Source organism: Phasianus colchicus, chromosome 3 (assembly GCF_987193195.1).
Source record: "Phasianus colchicus chromosome 3, bPhaCol1.hap1.1, whole genome shotgun sequence".
NCBI classification, from domain to species: Eukaryota; Metazoa; Chordata; class Aves; order Galliformes; family Phasianidae; genus Phasianus; species Phasianus colchicus.
In genome coordinates, this window is record NC_143438.1 from 84,988,289 (window position 1) to 85,005,700 (window position 17,412).

Consider the following 17,412-nt stretch of genomic DNA (forward strand, 5'->3'; position numbering starts at 1 on the left):
GGCTCTTCTATTAATAAGGTAAATCCATTAATTTTCTGCACTGAGGTCCCACAGGACCACTATGGATCCAGGATCCCCATGCAATGCTATTGGATGCACACAGGTGCCCCAGCTGATCTTAGTGACTCTGAGCACAAATACCACATTCTAGGGAGTAAACCTCCCACCCAAGTCATTAGCACTTTCCAGCATTAATACCTCATTAGCACCTTCCCATTCTCACCCGTGGAAGACCAGCAACCCACAAAGCTGGGGAAGAGGTGAAGTGACAATTTCTGAAGATAGCCACAATTTTCAGGCAGCTTTTTGCCCACTGTAAAGGAGATTGCAGATGTCCCCTGGAAATATGACACGCAGCAGGTGACACAGCCATGCGTGACATCACGAGTTGTCTCAGGGTTTTCCAGCCACAGAGAGGTGAGAGAGGTTTTTCCACCATCTCCACTTCACTCTCAACTTTTGCTTTCATTTCTGTTGCTCGCGGGCTCCTGATGTGCCATCACTCATCAGTTCCACCCTCCCACCTCCTATTTGTCATGAGAATCCTTGATGTCAAAACAATCATGTTGACTCTACTGTCTCCTTAACGTTATAGTTGCATATTTATTCTTCCTGTATAACAGCTATTCTGTCAAAATGCCCTTTTACTGCAGATTTATACTTACTGTTTTCACACCTATCCCTGTGTTCTTTCTGAGCTTGGACATAAGAAATCAGAGCAAAATATCTTTGTTCTGCCACGTGAGGACTGCACCAGGACACCTCATCATTGGCTCTCCAAGAAGACCTCCAAGACCTAAAGAAATGTATAGAACATTTTAAAGACTTATGAAGGCCACATTGTTTCAACAGCACATTTCTTCCAGTCCTCCTCTCTTGTTTTTCCACTCAGATGAACACGGGGTATTTTAGGAGTCCATCTGCTTATGTTCCGTAGTCCTCGCTTCAAGCCGTAATGCTCTGTGATACTGCAGTTAGTTTCTCTGAATACAATTATATTGCAGCACAGGATTATGATTTTCAACCCTATGTGTACTGGAGTAATTTTGAAGTATTTCTGCTGTCTCCAGCTGAATTTCAATGACTTTTACAGCTCTGAGAGCATTACTGTGTACTGGGTCATTCTGATACTGTTAAATGGGTAAAACAATCATAGAATGGTTTGAGATGGAAGGGACCTTTAAAGGCCATCTAGTCCAACTCCCCTGCAATGAGCTGGGACATCTACAGCTTGATCAGAGCCCCATCCAGCCTGACCTTGAGTGTCTTCAGTGTCTCTCCACCTCTCTGGGCAACCTGTTCCAGTGCCTCACTGCCCTTATTTTAAAAATCTTTTTCCTAATATCCAGTCTAAATCTTTTCTGTCCTAGTTTGAAGCCATTTTCCCATGCCGTATACAACAGACCCTCCTAGAGTCTGTCCCCTTCTTTCTGGTGGCATCCCTACAAACCCTACACTGGTGGAACTGGATCAATTCAGATCCTGCCCCTTTCTGGCAGAGTCCTTCAGCCATGCTATTTCCAGTCACACCAGCAAAGTCCACTACAGACAGAGAGTTGTAGCATTTTAAAACAGCGCGATGTATTTTAAGCCACCTTGGAGCAAGGTGTTTAAAATATCAGTGGGTGAAGCGCCCACCTTGGGACTGCTCAGCACTCCCCAGTTGCTGATCCCTTCTTGTTTTTTCATGAATCTGTCCCTCTTTGCTACCCAACAGCAACAGAAAGCGCTGCAAACTGCACTCGGAGCAGAATTTAGCTGCAAACACTCTGCTGCTCAGCGGAAATGGGCGATTTCCACTTAAAAAAAAAAAAAAAAAAAAAGAGCGGGGGGTGTGGGGGAGGGAGGGAAGGGGAAGATTAAAAAAAAAAATTATTATTTTTTTTGCCGGGAGGGGTTCGTGCAGGTGCCGGGCCGCGGCTGCGCTCTGCATCCCGCGGGCGCGATCGGGCGCCGGGAGAGGGCGCGATGGCCCCACGGTAGCGGCGGCCGTGGGAAAGCGGGGCCGCCCCCAGCGCTGGGGAGCCGCACCGGGGGATGGATGGGGCGGGGGATGTGGGGGTCCTCCCGCCCGGCGATCCGCGTTCCGGCCCGAGCTTCTGCGCTAAGAAATAATACAAATACTTCTAAGTCCCCTTGGTGTGTGGGGGGTGAAAAAAAATAAGAAATAAATAAGAAATAAATAAGAAATACATGAGAAATAGGAATAATATTTATACATATATTAGCAGGGTATCCTGCTTATATATATATATTATAGCGGTCCTGCGGGGCCGGGCAGACGCGAATGCGGAGCGCTCCGTCGGGTCCCGGCTCCGCGCACCTCTGGGGATTGGCAGCGGGGAAAGGGTGACCCCGGGGTGGGGAAGGAGCCGCTGGGTGGGGGGCTGCGTAGCGAGCGGGAGGAGGTGCAGAGCCCCCGGGGGTCACCTTGCAGCCGCCACCCCCCCCCCCCGCGCAGCCTCCTCCTCCCGTTTAATCCTTCGGGATAACGAAACAGCGACACGGGCGGGGGTGCGCGAGCCACGGACGCTCCTTTGTGCCGGTAGCCGGCAACCGCCCCGCCCGCAGCCGCGTTACGGGGGGACACGGAGGGTGAACCTCCCACCTCCCCTGCTGCCGTCGGGGGGCAGCGAGCGGAGGGGGAGCGGCGAGCGAGGAGGGAGGGAGGAAGGAAGCAGCGAGGAGCGCCCTTTTCATCCCCTCTCTTTTTTTTTTTTTACTATGTTTACTTCCGACCTCTCCTTGTAGTAAGAGAAAAAAAAAAACAACCGCTGCTCCGCATCGCCTCTCTCCGGCTCCTCTCCCTCCCTCCCTCCCTCCCGCCCGCCCAGCTCCGGCTCGCAGTGCCCGGGGGGGCCACGGAGCCCCGCGGCCGCCCCCTCGCGGCGCGCCCTCCCCGCGCACGGAGCCCTCGCGGAGAGGAGGCGGCGACGCGCATGGCGGGAGCGCGCACTCGCGGGGCCCCGCCGTGCCGCTCGTGCTCCCGCCCCCGCTGCATCTCCCGCCCGCCCCTCGCCGGCGCTTTAAAGGAGGAAAGCAACTTAACTTCTATTGTACCGGACGGAGCGCGCCGCGCCGCCTTGGACCGTACAATCTACCGCACGCCGGGAAGGCGAGCCCTCTCTCCGCTGTATTTTTTTTCTCATCGTGGTGGGAGGAAGAGATCTACGTTCTCCCTGCGTTTTGGCTTCTTTTTTTCCCCTTCGTCTTCTCCGGAGGTTCTTTTTGTATTTTTATCTCCAATTTCTTGATTTTGTTGTTCCCCGCACTACCCGCAATTATTGCCTCGCTCCGTCTCGCAGCCGGCGCGTTGGAGGAGCCGGTGAGTCGCGGGGCTCCGCTTTACCCATCACTCGATCCGCCGCGGTCGGGCTGACAGCGCGGGGCCGCGGGACCGCCGGTGCCTCCCGGGGGACGCGGCGCTGCGCCGGGGCACGGCGCACCCCATCCTTCTCCGTGCGCTCGGCTTGGATATAATTTTATTTTTGGGGGGGATGGGGGAGGGCAAGAAGCATTTGCTTCTCCAGCGTACGCACGGCAGGTTATGCTTATTGCACATATATACGTATATATGTGTGTGTGTGTGCGTGTGTGGATATATATGTATATATGATACATTTGGCAAAGTTTGCCCAGCTCCGTGCACGGCCAGGTGGGTGGCTGGGGAGCAGCCCGGCTCTGCGCCGTGAGCTACCGTCCTTTCCCGCCCGGTTCCCGGTGCCGGAGCTGCGCACCGGGTGAGCGCGGCGGCTGCGGGAGCCGTGCCCGAGCGGAGCCTCTCCGGAGAGCCGCGGGGAGAGTGCTCCGGGCGTCCCCGGGAGCTGACCCCTCCGTGGACGGGGTCGCGACTCCCGGTCGCCCCGCTGAGCTGGGGAGGGTGTAAGGGGGGTGGGGGGGGGCGCACGAGGGGTCGTGTATTTTGTTATTATTTTATTATTATTTTATTATTATCGCTTTATATGCATATATATATATATGCATATATATATATATATTTTATATATATATAAAAGTCAATCCGACGGCGCGGGGTGCCGGGAGGGAGCGCTGCGCACCGGTGGCGATCCCCCCCGCTATAGGGGCCGGGGGGAGCGGAGCCTCGCGGCCCCGAGCGCGGCTCACCCGGCCCCCCCGTGTCCCCCTCCCGCCCGCAGGCAGCAGCCGCCGCGATGCCGCTCAGCGCCAGCCTCCCCAGCAAGAACTACGATTACGACTACGACTCGGTGCAGCCCTACTTCTACTTCGAGGAGGAGGAGGAGAACTTCTACCTGGCGGCGCAGCAGCGGGGCAGCGAGCTGCAGCCGCCCGCCCCGTCCGAGGACATCTGGAAGAAGTTTGAGCTCCTGCCCACGCCGCCCCTCTCGCCCAGCCGCCGCTCCAGCCTGGCCGCCGCCTCCTGCTTCCCTTCCACCGCCGACCAGCTGGAGATGGTGACGGAGCTGCTCGGGGGGGACATGGTCAACCAGAGCTTCATCTGCGACCCGGACGACGAATCCTTCGTCAAATCCATCATCATCCAGGACTGCATGTGGAGCGGCTTCTCCGCCGCCGCCAAGCTGGAGAAGGTGGTGTCGGAGAAGCTCGCCTCCTACCAAGCCTCCCGACGGGAGGGGGGCCCCGCCGCCGCCTCCCGACCCGGTCCGCCGCCCTCGGGGCCGCCGCCTCCTCCCGCCGGCCCCGCCGCCTCGGCCGGCCTCTACCTGCACGACCTGGGAGCCGCGGCCGCCGACTGCATCGACCCCTCGGTGGTCTTCCCCTACCCGCTCAGCGAGCGTTCCCCGAGGGCCGCCCCGCCCGGCGCCAACCCCGCGGCTCTGCTGGGGGACGACACGCCGCCCACGACCAGCAGCGACTCGGGTGAGCAGCGCCCACGCGTGTCGGGGACCCGAGCGTTCCTCCTTCCCGCTGCTCGCGGGACTTCGCTCCGCTTCGCCCCCCTTGCGCTCACCGCTCTGTTAAATGCCACGTTAGCGAGGCGCGCTGCGAGTTTATTTCCTGGAAAAGCAGTTTTCCCTTCATCCTTTTGGAGGAAAGAAGGAGTCAACAACAACAAAAAATAGGGAGGGAGGGAGGGAGAAACTTTCATAACGGGGTCACGGCCTGATGTCCCCAGCGCGGGAGAGGAGGGAGCGCTTCCCGGTGACACCCGCGGGTCGGGAAGGAGTTAACTGCAGCCCGAGAGCCGCGGGGAGAATGCGGGCGGGGAGGTGCCAGTGAAAGTGGCTGCGAGGAGTGAGTGAATGGGGCTGGGAAAGTTTTAGAAATGCTTCCTTAGGTATTTGACAGCGTGTTCCGCTCGCTCATAAATTTGGGTTGAAAGCGAGTTGCTACTCAAGCACTGCAGCCTTCGGGTTTTTAGGTTTTGGTTTTTTTTTTTTGTTTTTTGTTTTTTGTTTTTTTACTTAGATTTTCCACAAATTAGCAGATCAAGAGAGATTGAGAAAATGTCTCTGAATACACATGTGTGTTAAGTAAGCTTTCTTTTGAGGCGTGGCCAAAGCCTTCTAAATCCTTAATTAAGGGCAGCTTGAGTCTGGGAGCTTTATTACGCTGCGCTGCTGACAGCCGAGGTTAAACTTTGCTGCTATCTCTGTGCTCGCAGTTACGCAAGAGCCGTGCAACTTTTGAAATCAGGGAGCCAGAGTTCCGAGGGCAGTCCTTGAAATGCCGCTTCCTTAAGGGAAGGGCTCTTGGGTAGGGAATGGGGCGTCTTGCGGAGTCGAATGGTTTTGAAGTAGGTTTGTCAGTGGGTTCCTTGATCTGTGGCTTGGAGTAACCCCTTGTCAGGCTTCCCTGAGAGTTTTTGCACAGATCAGCTCATGGTGCTATTTTTTTCCCGTGCAGAAGAAGAACAAGAAGAAGATGAGGAAATCGATGTCGTTACATTAGCTGAAGCAAATGAGTCTGAATCCAGCACAGAGTCCAGCACAGAAGCATCAGAGGAGCACTGTAAGCCCCACCACAGTCCGCTCGTCCTCAAGCGGTGTCACGTCAACATCCACCAGCACAACTACGCTGCTCCTCCCTCCACCAAGGTGGAATACCCAGCCGCCAAGAGGCTAAAGTTGGACAGTGGCAGGGTCCTCAAACAGATCAGCAACAACCGAAAATGCTCCAGTCCCCGCACGTCAGACTCAGAGGAGAACGACAAGAGGCGAACGCACAACGTCTTGGAGCGCCAGCGAAGGAATGAGCTGAAGCTGAGTTTCTTTGCCTTACGTGACCAGATACCCGAGGTGGCCAACAATGAGAAGGCGCCCAAGGTTGTCATCCTGAAAAAAGCCACGGAGTACGTTCTGTCCATCCAATCGGACGAGCACAGACTGATCGCAGAGAAAGAGCAGTTGAGGCGGAGGAGAGAACAGTTGAAACACAAACTTGAGCAGCTAAGGAACTCTCGTGCATAGGAACTTTTGGACATCACTTAGAATACCCCAAACTAGGCTGAGACTATGATAAAATATTAGTGTTTCTAATATCACTCATGAACTACACCAGTCCATCGAGAATGGAACTATTGCAACTGCATGCTGTGCGACTTAACTTGAGACTACACAACCTTGGCTGAATCTCCGAACGGTTTGGCCAGAACCTCAAAACTGCCTCATAATTGATACTTTGGGCATAAGGGATGATGGGACATTCTTCATGCTTGGGGATGAACTCTTCAACTTTTTTTCTTTCAAAATTTTGTATTTAAGGCATTTTTTCTTAAGAGAATTCCAAAAAGAGTTGTCCCCAGATTGCTGTATATATTTACACATCTTCTTGCCATGTAAATACCTTTAATAAAGTCTTTATAGAAAAATGTGCAACATTAATACACAACAGTTGTGGCAACTGGATTTATACTTGTCTTGAACTTGTGTGCCATAACATTTCACAATTTTGTTTTTTATTTAAATACATTTTTTCTTTTAAAAATGATTTTTATTTTGTTTTTAGATAAATAAATATTTGCCCAAAATATAATTAGCTAAATCCTGTGTAAAGACTTTCCTTTGTTTTTTCCCCAGTTGCCATTAGATGCTTGTTTCCCTGACATCCCTCTCTTTGTCATCAGAGCGGTGACTTTAGAAAAGTCAAAGTGGGTTTAGATGAGAAGAAATTGTAATTCTGAAGCTTAGTGGGGAGTTTGGTTTCTTTTGTCTTCCTCATGCATCCTGTTACTTCCAATAGATTAAACCAATGTTCTTGATGCTTTGCCAACTCAGCTGTGTGCCCCAATGAAGGTGATAGCCATCATGTCCATCTTGCCCATCCATGATCTCTGCTCAATGAAAGTAAAGTGGAGCTGTGTTTTTCACACAAGCCCAGTGTATGGGATCTGCATTCTTTCCAAATAAGCTTAATTATGTTTTAGGGGCATGACCTTCGTTCTGCACTGGGGACCCAGCTATGTATTTCGAGAACTTCTTTGTAGTGAACTCACCTTAATTGCTTCCTGTTTGATTTTGAACAGAAGTTTAATGGGATAAAAAAATAAACAGAGGTGGTAAGTGTTGACGTGGTTAAAACAACAGAGCCGTTTCCCCTTTTAAGTGCTGAAATCAGCAGAGCTAACCTTCCTAGGTAAACACCCTAACACTTTATTAATGTGAATAGTTACAGGGGATTTCAGGGAATACTGAGTTCAAGGACAGGGAGTGCACAGAACCACACTTGTAAGAAAGGAAAAGGAGGTTTCTTACCAGGGGAATGTGTGCCTGACTACCTCCTAACATTTGTCTGTCTCTATTACATGGCTTTTACATTCAGAAGTTGTCTCATGGTCAGCTTCAGATGGGCCATAAAGCACTTAATGACATAGCTCCAAAGATCAGATTTGAACTTTTTCTCCCGTCTTTCACCCACTTACCTCAGCCTTGGTCAAAAATTGAGCAAGAAATCAATGACCCTTGGATTTGGAGGAAGAAACTGCTTTTACAAAAAGCTGAACCTTATATATGTCCGTTTTCATAATTCACATTATTAATTACTTATTTGCTTGGCTTCTAACCAGGTGAGCAGCTGCCAGGTAACATCAGTGCCAGCAACCAAACTGGAATGGGGGGTTTGGGTATCCTGCTACTCTCAGGCTGAGAGCAGGGAGAGAAAGGCTGCAGGTGGACACGGGGCAAGGAGAGGAGATAGCAATTTATGGACAGAGTATGTGCCAAAGGTTTCTGCCCTGAAAAGCCTACAATGAAAGTCCCGACAATTTTGAATGTGGAACATACTAAAGAAAATGAATGTCTAAATCCCATCTGATAAGGTGGGATTGAGGTGCTGGACTGAAGATTTCTTAGGAAAAACATCATTCTGTTAGAAATCTGGGAGAAAGCAACATTTTTTTCTTCCATTTGCACTACCTGCGTGCAAATGAGTTCATAGAAACGGCATAGTTGCGTTTTTCAGTGTGTGATTCAGATATTCAGAACAATGTGAAAGTATTAACGTATCTGAACTGTAAATCAGACCTTCTTCCAGCTCTGCATCACACAGAAGTTCTGCCTTGTATTAAATGGGTTAGCTTACTTGAATACGGATTTGTCTGTACCTATTCTAGATACTGGTTAGGAACAGAAGTCAGTCAGAGATCAGTCATTGTCCAGAAGTTTCTCAATGCATCCCCATCCTCTGAAATGGAGTGTAGATCCACCCATGATCTTCAAAAAACTTTGTCACCTTTGGGTCCGGTTTCATGTTAGCAAACCTCCCTTGCTTCTTCCCGTTAAATGCGGTTAGACCACAGTGATTAATAAACCTCTCCATATTTGTCAGCTTCTTAAATCATTTGGAGGATATATATATATATATTTGTTCTATCTGCAGAAGCTCCTCAGTCTTTTGATGCAGAAAATACTCTCAGTTAGTTAATTTCTTAAGTTCACCTTCCATTCGGGCAGCAGTTCCACTTGCCGTTTCTTTATGGACAATACACCAGATGATGAACATGACCCCAGATTGCCATTCCAAAAATGATTACGACTTTGTGGTATGAAGCTTCATATTAAATGATGTTTCTTACTTTGTCGGAGGATTTTGAGGTACCTCATTAATGTAGTGGGAAAAAAAGTGTCCGCTGTTACTGCTTAGGGGACATTTTCCATCTCAGAATGAGAGATTGGGATGTTCAGAAGACACAGACATCCCAGAGGAGTTCTCAGGCTGGGTTCAGTTAGTAACGTGTTGTATATGGGCAGGGAAGTGCTGGGTTTTGCTGCTGTTTTGGAGCAATAAAGGGGAAAAATTTCTAAAAGAAACTTCTCAGTCTTGAAATAAGCATTTATAGCACTTGCCAAAGAGCTGTACCAAAACACTTGGAAATACGAGCTGTATCAAAATACTTGCTTGAAATACAAGGAGCATTTTTGACTTCACCTCTTTGCTCCTTCACTTTCACAGAAGATCTCAAGCCGCTTCCTTTCCAGAAAAACATTAGGCAAAATATGGCTTTGAAGGAAACCATCATGGTGGAAATAAAGTTATCATCTACACTCACTGTTCACGTTTAACTACATCGATTTTTAGGGTTCCAGCTCCACTTTTTCCTGAGTATAACTTCTGTCTTTCCAGCCAACTAATAATCTAAATGGCACCAGCATACCAATGTACGTGTTGACATAGCACTGGGATGGCACCTGTGCTGGCTTCGTTCAGCCCCATGGATGCAATGTCTGTGAGAAATCTGGGTTTCTTCAAGGGAAACGGATCCGTGCCAATGGAGGATGTTTTTGGAAGTTTGATCACTGCCTCTAAAGAAATCCCTTTCCTCCTTGCTGCCGTGAGCACTACTGCTCCTGCAGCACTTTGCAACCACTGCGGGCAGTGGGAAGATGACAAGCATTTCATCAGAGCTGTATTAAAAGGAGAATTTCAGGCAAACGGAATAGAATTACTGTACGCTGGAAAAATGCCAGGCCACTTCAGTTAACATCTGAATTTATTCAAAACGGAAGGTAGAGGTGGTTGTTTTGCCTACAGAGATGAACAATCTTTCAATAAGCTGGATTTTTTACCTCATTTTTGGATTGATCTACGTTAGAGTTATCTGCCAATGGATTATCAGAACAAACCTGAATCCTAATACAGCCAGACTGCTTGGGAAGAGACCAAGGAGACCAGCTCACAGTTTTGCTATTTCCTCGTTTTTAAAGGATGTCTGCAGAAGCTTCTAAAAAAGCTCTCTGCTGACTGAGAACCAACCCTGGCTTCCCCTTGAGGTTTCCACACAAACTAGGCTCAAAACCTGCCTAGTAAAAAAAAAAGATCGAGAAATGAGATAAATGAGCCACAAAAGCTGGATTTCATTTCCAGCATGAGTGTTTGACATTCACCAGCATTTACGTACCTTAGTATCATTTAGTCATCTTGAGCATGGTTATACAGTCATTGGGGACATGCAACTGGGAGAACGTTGTCCAAGATTCAGAATGATAACAAGGAAGGAAGTCAAAAATCGTTTTTTTCTTTTCTTTTTTTTCTTTTTTTTTTTTTTCTTTTTCCCCCTAAATTTTCAAAATATTCCTATTCACCTTCTACAGAAAGCATCCTGCTCACAACACTGGACTCAATAGTGTGAGTGATGGAACCCATGAGGAGCTAGAGCTCCATCTTCCCAGGAAATGAGGTAAGTTATTCTTCTGACAGAGTAAAGATAGAAATCTTGGCAGTGAACATGTGAAAAAGTTGCATCTGCCACTTGCTCAAACTATTTAATATCTGTAGTTACTGAGCAAACCTTGCTTCAAATCCCCACCTACGAATGGGAGCCCAACTTCCGATGCCCATCTGCATGGTCATGCTTGAAGCTATAGGGCTACGAGGGAAAGTCCAATGAGCAAGAGCTCAATGACATGACTCCAGCTGACCTGGAAGCATTCAAGGCCAGGTTGGATGGGGCCCAGGGCAGCCTGATCTGGTGGTTGGCAACCCTGCCCATGGCAGGGAGTTGGAACTGGATGGGCTTTATGGTCCCCTAAAACTTAAAGCATTTAATGATTCTATGACTTGGATGGAGGAACATCTTATTCCTCAAGCACTGTCTCCAGTTTGCAGCTTGCTGTACAAATTGCAGTTATTCCCTGCTCTGCACAAGCCTGGGAGAAAGCAGCTGGGTGAGTTAGTTCCTGGCATTATGTCCAGCTGATTGCATTCAGTTTCTAAACTCATTCTCCATGTATCTCTTTACAGATTTTGCCATGGCTACTGTTTGTTGAACACACTTCCATTCAAGGCTAAACCTCCCTTGTAACCATGTATTATTTCCAGGTCCCAATTATGTGGAATTATGTTTTCCCTACAGGATCAAATAGAAAAACAAGAAGAAATAAAGGATTAGGTGCTATGAATGAAGAGGTTTTAAAATATAAGCTGCAAAAATGGAACAATCTGACCGGTTTACAAAGAGTTCCAAGCAGAGAAATTAATGGAGAGCAATTCCCTGTTTGGAACTAATTAGCCCCATCAGCTCCTTTCATGTTAATTTATCCGTGATGAAAGAGAACAGAAATAGAATGAAGAAAACACAGGAATTGTGCTTTATATACAACTGCTGCAAGTGGGCAAACAGAAACATTCTGCAGGCTAAAGCCCAGTCCTGGGCGCAACCACAGCTCTTGGGCTGCCTGCAGGTTGCAGTCACAGACATCATTCTTGTTTTGCAGCAAGTGGCTTTCTTCTGCACAAGGGTTGATTGCAGGATTGCAGCTGCTGGAGCGAGAGATTCTTTTCTCTGCTTTTTCTCCAATTCCTCTGCTTCTCAACAATGGCAGAATCAAAGTATTTTGGTGCAGGTCGTGTCTCTGACCGAGTGCCCGGCTGAGTGTCTGACACAGACTTTTTGGCTGCATACCAAGGCTACAATGAATCTGGGGAAGAGGAATCCTTTCTGTAGCTGGGCAGATTGAGTGTTGCCCAGAGCAGTGGCAGATGCTGCGTCCTTGGAGACACTCAAGGTCAGGTTGGACGGGTCTCTGAGCAACCTGATCTAGCTGTAGGTGTTCCTCTTCATCGCAGGAGAGCTGGACTAGATGACCTGTAAGTTTCACTTCCGACTGAAACGATTCTATGATTCTATAACTCTGTTCCCTGCCAAAATGCAGTACCTGCAGCACCCAGTGGACTCCCAGCTGGTCTCACACTGCTGGGCTGTCACCTGAGATTTGTTTGGTGCAATAAGGGCAATGCTGTGCCTGGAGCTCTTTGGGATTTCATTGGACTGCTCAAGAACCAATGCTTAAATAAGTTGTTTTCATTCATGTTATATACGTCACAAGAAATAATAACTGTGCTCAGTAATAAGTGCCACACAGCAAGGCTATACAGGAAGAGTGCTTTCAGAAAGCTGCCATTAGTGCATCTGAAAACAAGCAAAAATGGACTAAAAATACATTGAAGAAGCTGGATCAGACAGTGAATATATTTCTATCTCCATTGTCCAGCAGGTTTTTGTCACTGCTGTACACTTCAAGTGTTTTTTAGGTTGCATGTTAAATTGGGAATATAGAAGAGTAACCAGAATCTAAATTAAAAGGATGTAAAAAGATACACTACAAGCATTATGCTACAGCTCGTGTTCCATGCTCAGACAAATTTCAGAAGGAAATCAGATTTGATTCATTTGTTTCTGAGGAATCTGAGGAAAGGTGTTTCTCCCTTTCTCAAGAAGAGGAAGCAGAACTACTCGATAACAGCTACAACTTAGCTTTTAAATAGCAGAGTTTTTTGCATTGTATAAACATAGAATCATAGAATTGTCTGAGTTGGAAGGGACCACTGAAGGTCAGCTAGAGCTCAGAGCTCTGTCCAGCCTGACCTTGAATGTCTCCAGGGATGGGGCATCCGCCAAACATGATGAACAAGAGTGGAAAAGTGGTATTTTTTTATTTTTTATTTTTTTGCTTATTTCAATCAAATGTTTTTCACAGACAGAGATGTAAAAAAAAAATCCATCAGACTTTAACAGCTCACTGTGGCTATAGACACTGTGATTTGCAATGGATTCAGAGAAGAAAAGCCATATTATTTTGATAAATGGTACTGTTTTATAATATTAATTTGATCTGCAGAATTCTTCTCATCTGGGATAAAGCAGATTTTTCTTTGGGCGCAAGTAAAATCTTATTATGCATTCTCATTATCGTTCATCACTGTGGTAAAGATAATATTGTATCGTGCATAGATTCCCACACATTGAGAGAATGTAAAAGGCTACATGAATATCTTATGAAACAATTGCAAACTAAAATTGACATCAAAGTGATTCAGCTATGTAACGTGTTATTCCCTCTCTGCAAAATTGGATTCTGACTGAAAAGCACTTTCCTCCTTCTAAATTTGTGAAAGATAGAAAAATGAATCCCCTGACCTTATGGAACAAGCCAGCATTTTTCCACATTTAACAAGGGCAAAAGTATTCATCAGTGTACGTGCTTCTATTCTGAATTTAAAAGTTGCTTTTGGGTACTTAATTAAAAACGAACCCACCTCTTCCCCATTCATTTCAGTTTGCTTCCTTAGAACTGAGAACGGAGCGAGGCACCCATAGCAGCAACCACAAACTGCAAAAGCATCAATAGGGCTCCTGGGGTCAACATGATTGCCACATGGTTATGATCAGCATAGCAGCTGGAGCAAAGCATCTAAACAGCCTGGTTACTGCCACTGAGCTCTGTGCACCTGTATCACACTGCCTTGCTGTGTGGGTTCATGCCTTCTAATTTTTCAAGTAATTTTATTGAAACCCATGGCCAAATTCCCATTAATGTCAATGACCTGCTGCACAGGAATGCTATGTCCTGGAAGATTTTAAGCTCAGTTATGTTTCCTGAAGGTTTCTCTACAAGTTGTTCTCAACTCTCTGAGGCTCTGGAGCATGTGAAAGAGCAAAGAAGCCTTGAAGGGTTCTGAGGGGAGCACAAGTCTTATGGGTAGCGACTGAGGGAACTGGGATTGTTCAGTGTGGAGAAGAGGATGCTCAGGGGAGACCTTATCACTTTCTACAGTGACCTGAAAGAAGGCTGGAGTGAGGTGAGGGTCAGCCTCTTCTCCACGTAATAGTGATAGGACAAGAGGTGATGGCCTTGAGTTACACCAGGCAAGGTTCAGGATGGACGTTATGAAAAATTTCTTCTCAGAAATAGTGGTGAGATATTGGAACAGCCTGCCCCAGAAGGTGGTAGAGCCGCTGTCTCTGGAGGTGTTCAAGGAGTGCATGTGGCAGTGGATGACATGGTCTAGAATGGACACAGATATGGGTTGATGGTTGGACTGGATGATTTTGGATGGTTTTTTGGATGTGGCTCTGGGCAGCCTGCTGTAGTGGTTGGTGACCCTGCACATAGCAGGGAGTTGAAACTAGGTGATCAGTGTGGTCCTTTTCAACTCAGGCCATTCTATGATTCTGTGATTCTTTGATTTTAGTGATCTTTCCAACCTTCATGGTTTCATGACTCTATGTAATGTACATATCACTGGTTCTAGGGGAACTTGATCTGAGGAACAGCAGATCTCACCAAGTACCATTTACTGGAACAGTATCCTGCTGCCACACAATGCAAAGCATCAACTACTGCAAACTGACTTCGCTGGTTTAAATCTGTTTAAAATGCTTTGAATAGAAATCTCTGTCCAGATGTTATGGTAGATTAGGTATAGGCTGTCCTGCCACAATCTATCAGAAACACCTCAGGGTGTGCAGGTCAATGGTGCTGTTGACCCAACTGTATTTATCCCATCTCCAGCCATGTATGGCTTCGATTCTGTAACTGTAAGTCCGTCACAACTAATTTATTCCCTAATTTAATAGAATCTAAACTAGCCCACAGTTTGTAACTTCCTTTCTCCTGGTATCCATCACGAGCAAAATCTCAACCTCTTCACAGTCACAACACCTATTGACTCCAGCAGGGCCAGGTTTACATCCTTCATTTTGCAATCTTTCTTTAATCTTCTCTTAATTAATTTAATTCTGATATCATTATCTAGATAGCCGCCATTCATTTAGCATCACAACATCCTTCTCTTCATTCACACTGGAAGGCTTTGGTAGCTTTGCAAATGTTCCAGCTCTATCTCTCATTCATGCCTTTTGATCTTTGCTAACGACCTCCCTTTAATGTCTGCTCTGCTCAGCCTTTTATCAGAGCAGGCACTCCACCCAGCCTGGCAGAGGGGACACTGCTCTGATGGGTGCAGGCATTAGGAGCTGAATTTCTGCCTCTTCTCGGGGATCCTGCTGGCCTCTTCTGGGGCATGCACACACTTCTCCAGCCAGTTTTAAAACCAGTTCAGCCAAATCAAATTTAAAACTGAGGGCAGACAGGATTTCATGAAGTTTTTCATGGCAGACTGTTCTGGCTGTAGCGAATTTCAGGACACCCACCTTGTCTCTGCTGGGGGTGTTCTTTCTGCAGTGCCTCTGGCGGACAATTCTTGTGTGGGTGGGCAGTCTGTGATCCGTGGTGAGGCTAATCCACAGTGTAGGTTGAAAGGCAGCGATCACAGTGTGCTGCTACTCCGTGTACTTGGCTTTATGAAGAGAGTTAAATGACACCTCATTTTTTTGTCTAGCCACGCAGAAATACCATACTGCTGCCATGCACTGCTGACCACCTGTGTATGGACAAGCTGTGCTTTCTTCTCATCTCCACTGGGAATGTGGCTCAGGACCATGTCCAGATGGTTTTTGAAGCTCTCCAAGGATGCTGACTCCACAACCTCTGTGGGCAACCTGTGTCAGTGCTCAGTCTCCTGGCTGTGACCAGGGATGGGGTCACACGTGGTTGTTGTACATGGTTTAACACAGAGCATGTCAATTGTCAGAGGTGCTGAGTGTCTGACAGGTTGACAGCTGGGCTAGATGATCTTAGTGGTCTTTTCCAAACTAAATGATTCTATGATTCTATAGGTCTCATTTCCTCTGGTTGCATTTGGGAATGTTATCTCTTGTAAAGATGAGACCAAAAAACTACTGTGGTTTTATTCTCCTGAAGCATTAACAATTTCTGGATGAAGAGATAGCAGGGACAGGGTAAATCTGGAGTACAGACAGATACAAGTGCCCTGCTTGCCCTCTGCCACACTTTCTGGGTAACTTTACACTCTGATGCACTCTAGCTCAGGGGAGTCACATTTTCAGAAGCTCTCCAATGTCAGTGGATGCAAAGCTCAGCTGAAACTGAGCACAAATGGAAAATCCTGTCCCCCAGTCGCTCCTAACACTCCAGGAACTGCTCTGACTTCTTTCAGACCTTCTGCTCTGCTCTGATTTTCTCATCTACATTCACTGTACCTAACATGATCACTTGTTACTATGAAATCCCATGGTGGACATGACTCCACCATCTGAATTAAAAAACATTTAAACATCTCTGAATGCTGGACTGGACACAGGTAGGAAGGCAAGTTGTAGTTATGAAGAACTCATTTTATGGAACAAGAGTCCATTATTTTTTATGTAATGCTTTTTACACAAAGTGCTGCTCTTTTTACCCATCGTCACTGACATGAAGCTATCCAGCATGGCAACAAAATTAGTTTCTCTGCCTAGCAGTGGAAAGGTCTCCTCCCAGCACGTACCGCAGTGCGCTTAGCTGGGTGGCTAAAGATGGTGTGTTGATTTTAACTGAGATTGATAGTCAACACGACTCAGCTGCCTGCCTCACTTCTCTGCTGGATGCTCAGCAGAGAGCCCAGCAAACCTTAAACAATGGGATTGTGTGTTGATTTTTGGATTAAAAGCTCACCGTGGAAAAGCATGCTGAGAAAATGTGCTGAGAGCTCCTGCTGAAAGGGCTAATTCATAGTCTAGTCAAGTAGCTTCATAACCATGTCTATCATGAAAATTTGTTATCAGCATACTGTTTGAATCACAGATCAATGCACTCTGATTTCAGCAAATCTAATTAGATTTGATGGGGAAGAACGTTTGCATTTTTCAGACTGTAGTTCCCAGCTCTTTACGTGTAATTTCATTTTGATTTGTTTAACAGTGATTAAGGGCTGTGAATCATGATACAGAGAGATGCCAGCTAAGGTTCTCCCACTCACTCAGTCGGCCCCGTCTGTCAGCCAGCTGAGGGTGGCAGACTGGGAGTCAGTCCCTCACTACACAAGACAGAAATGCATGTAAACTCCCTGCATGGCCACAGGCAAAGCATTTTACATACCCACACCTCAGTTTACATATCTATGAACTTGGGTACAGCATGTATACGCATCTTAGGGGCATTGTAAAACTTCATTGATGATTACTGCTTCTGAATTGTTTTCATTTCCTCTGCATCTCTAGCACAACACAAAATTAATGATCGCTGCTTGCAATATGGAAGAAGCACATCCTGATGCTTGTCTGCATGTGAGAGTACCTATTTCAGTTTTTGCCTGTCGTATTTTCTAGGCAGGCCTCTTTTCCCAGGTAACGAG

At 47.1% G+C, this 17,412-nt stretch overlaps 1 protein-coding gene across 1 annotated transcript; it reads left to right on the forward strand.

The window, feature by feature from the left end:
- The first annotated feature begins 3,192 nt into the window (after window positions 1-3,192).
- MYC (MYC proto-oncogene, bHLH transcription factor) lies at window positions 3,193-7,484 on the forward strand. The gene is made up of 3 exons (XM_090137983.1): window positions 3,193-3,325; window positions 4,158-4,860; window positions 5,848-7,484. The coding sequence occupies exons 2-3, from the start codon at window positions 4,173-4,175 to the stop codon at window positions 6,408-6,410; spliced, it is 1,251 nt and encodes a 416-aa protein (XP_089994109.1). The 5' UTR covers window positions 3,193-3,325; window positions 4,158-4,172; the 3' UTR covers window positions 6,411-7,484.
- The last annotated feature ends 9,928 nt before the right edge of the window (window positions 7,485-17,412 follow it).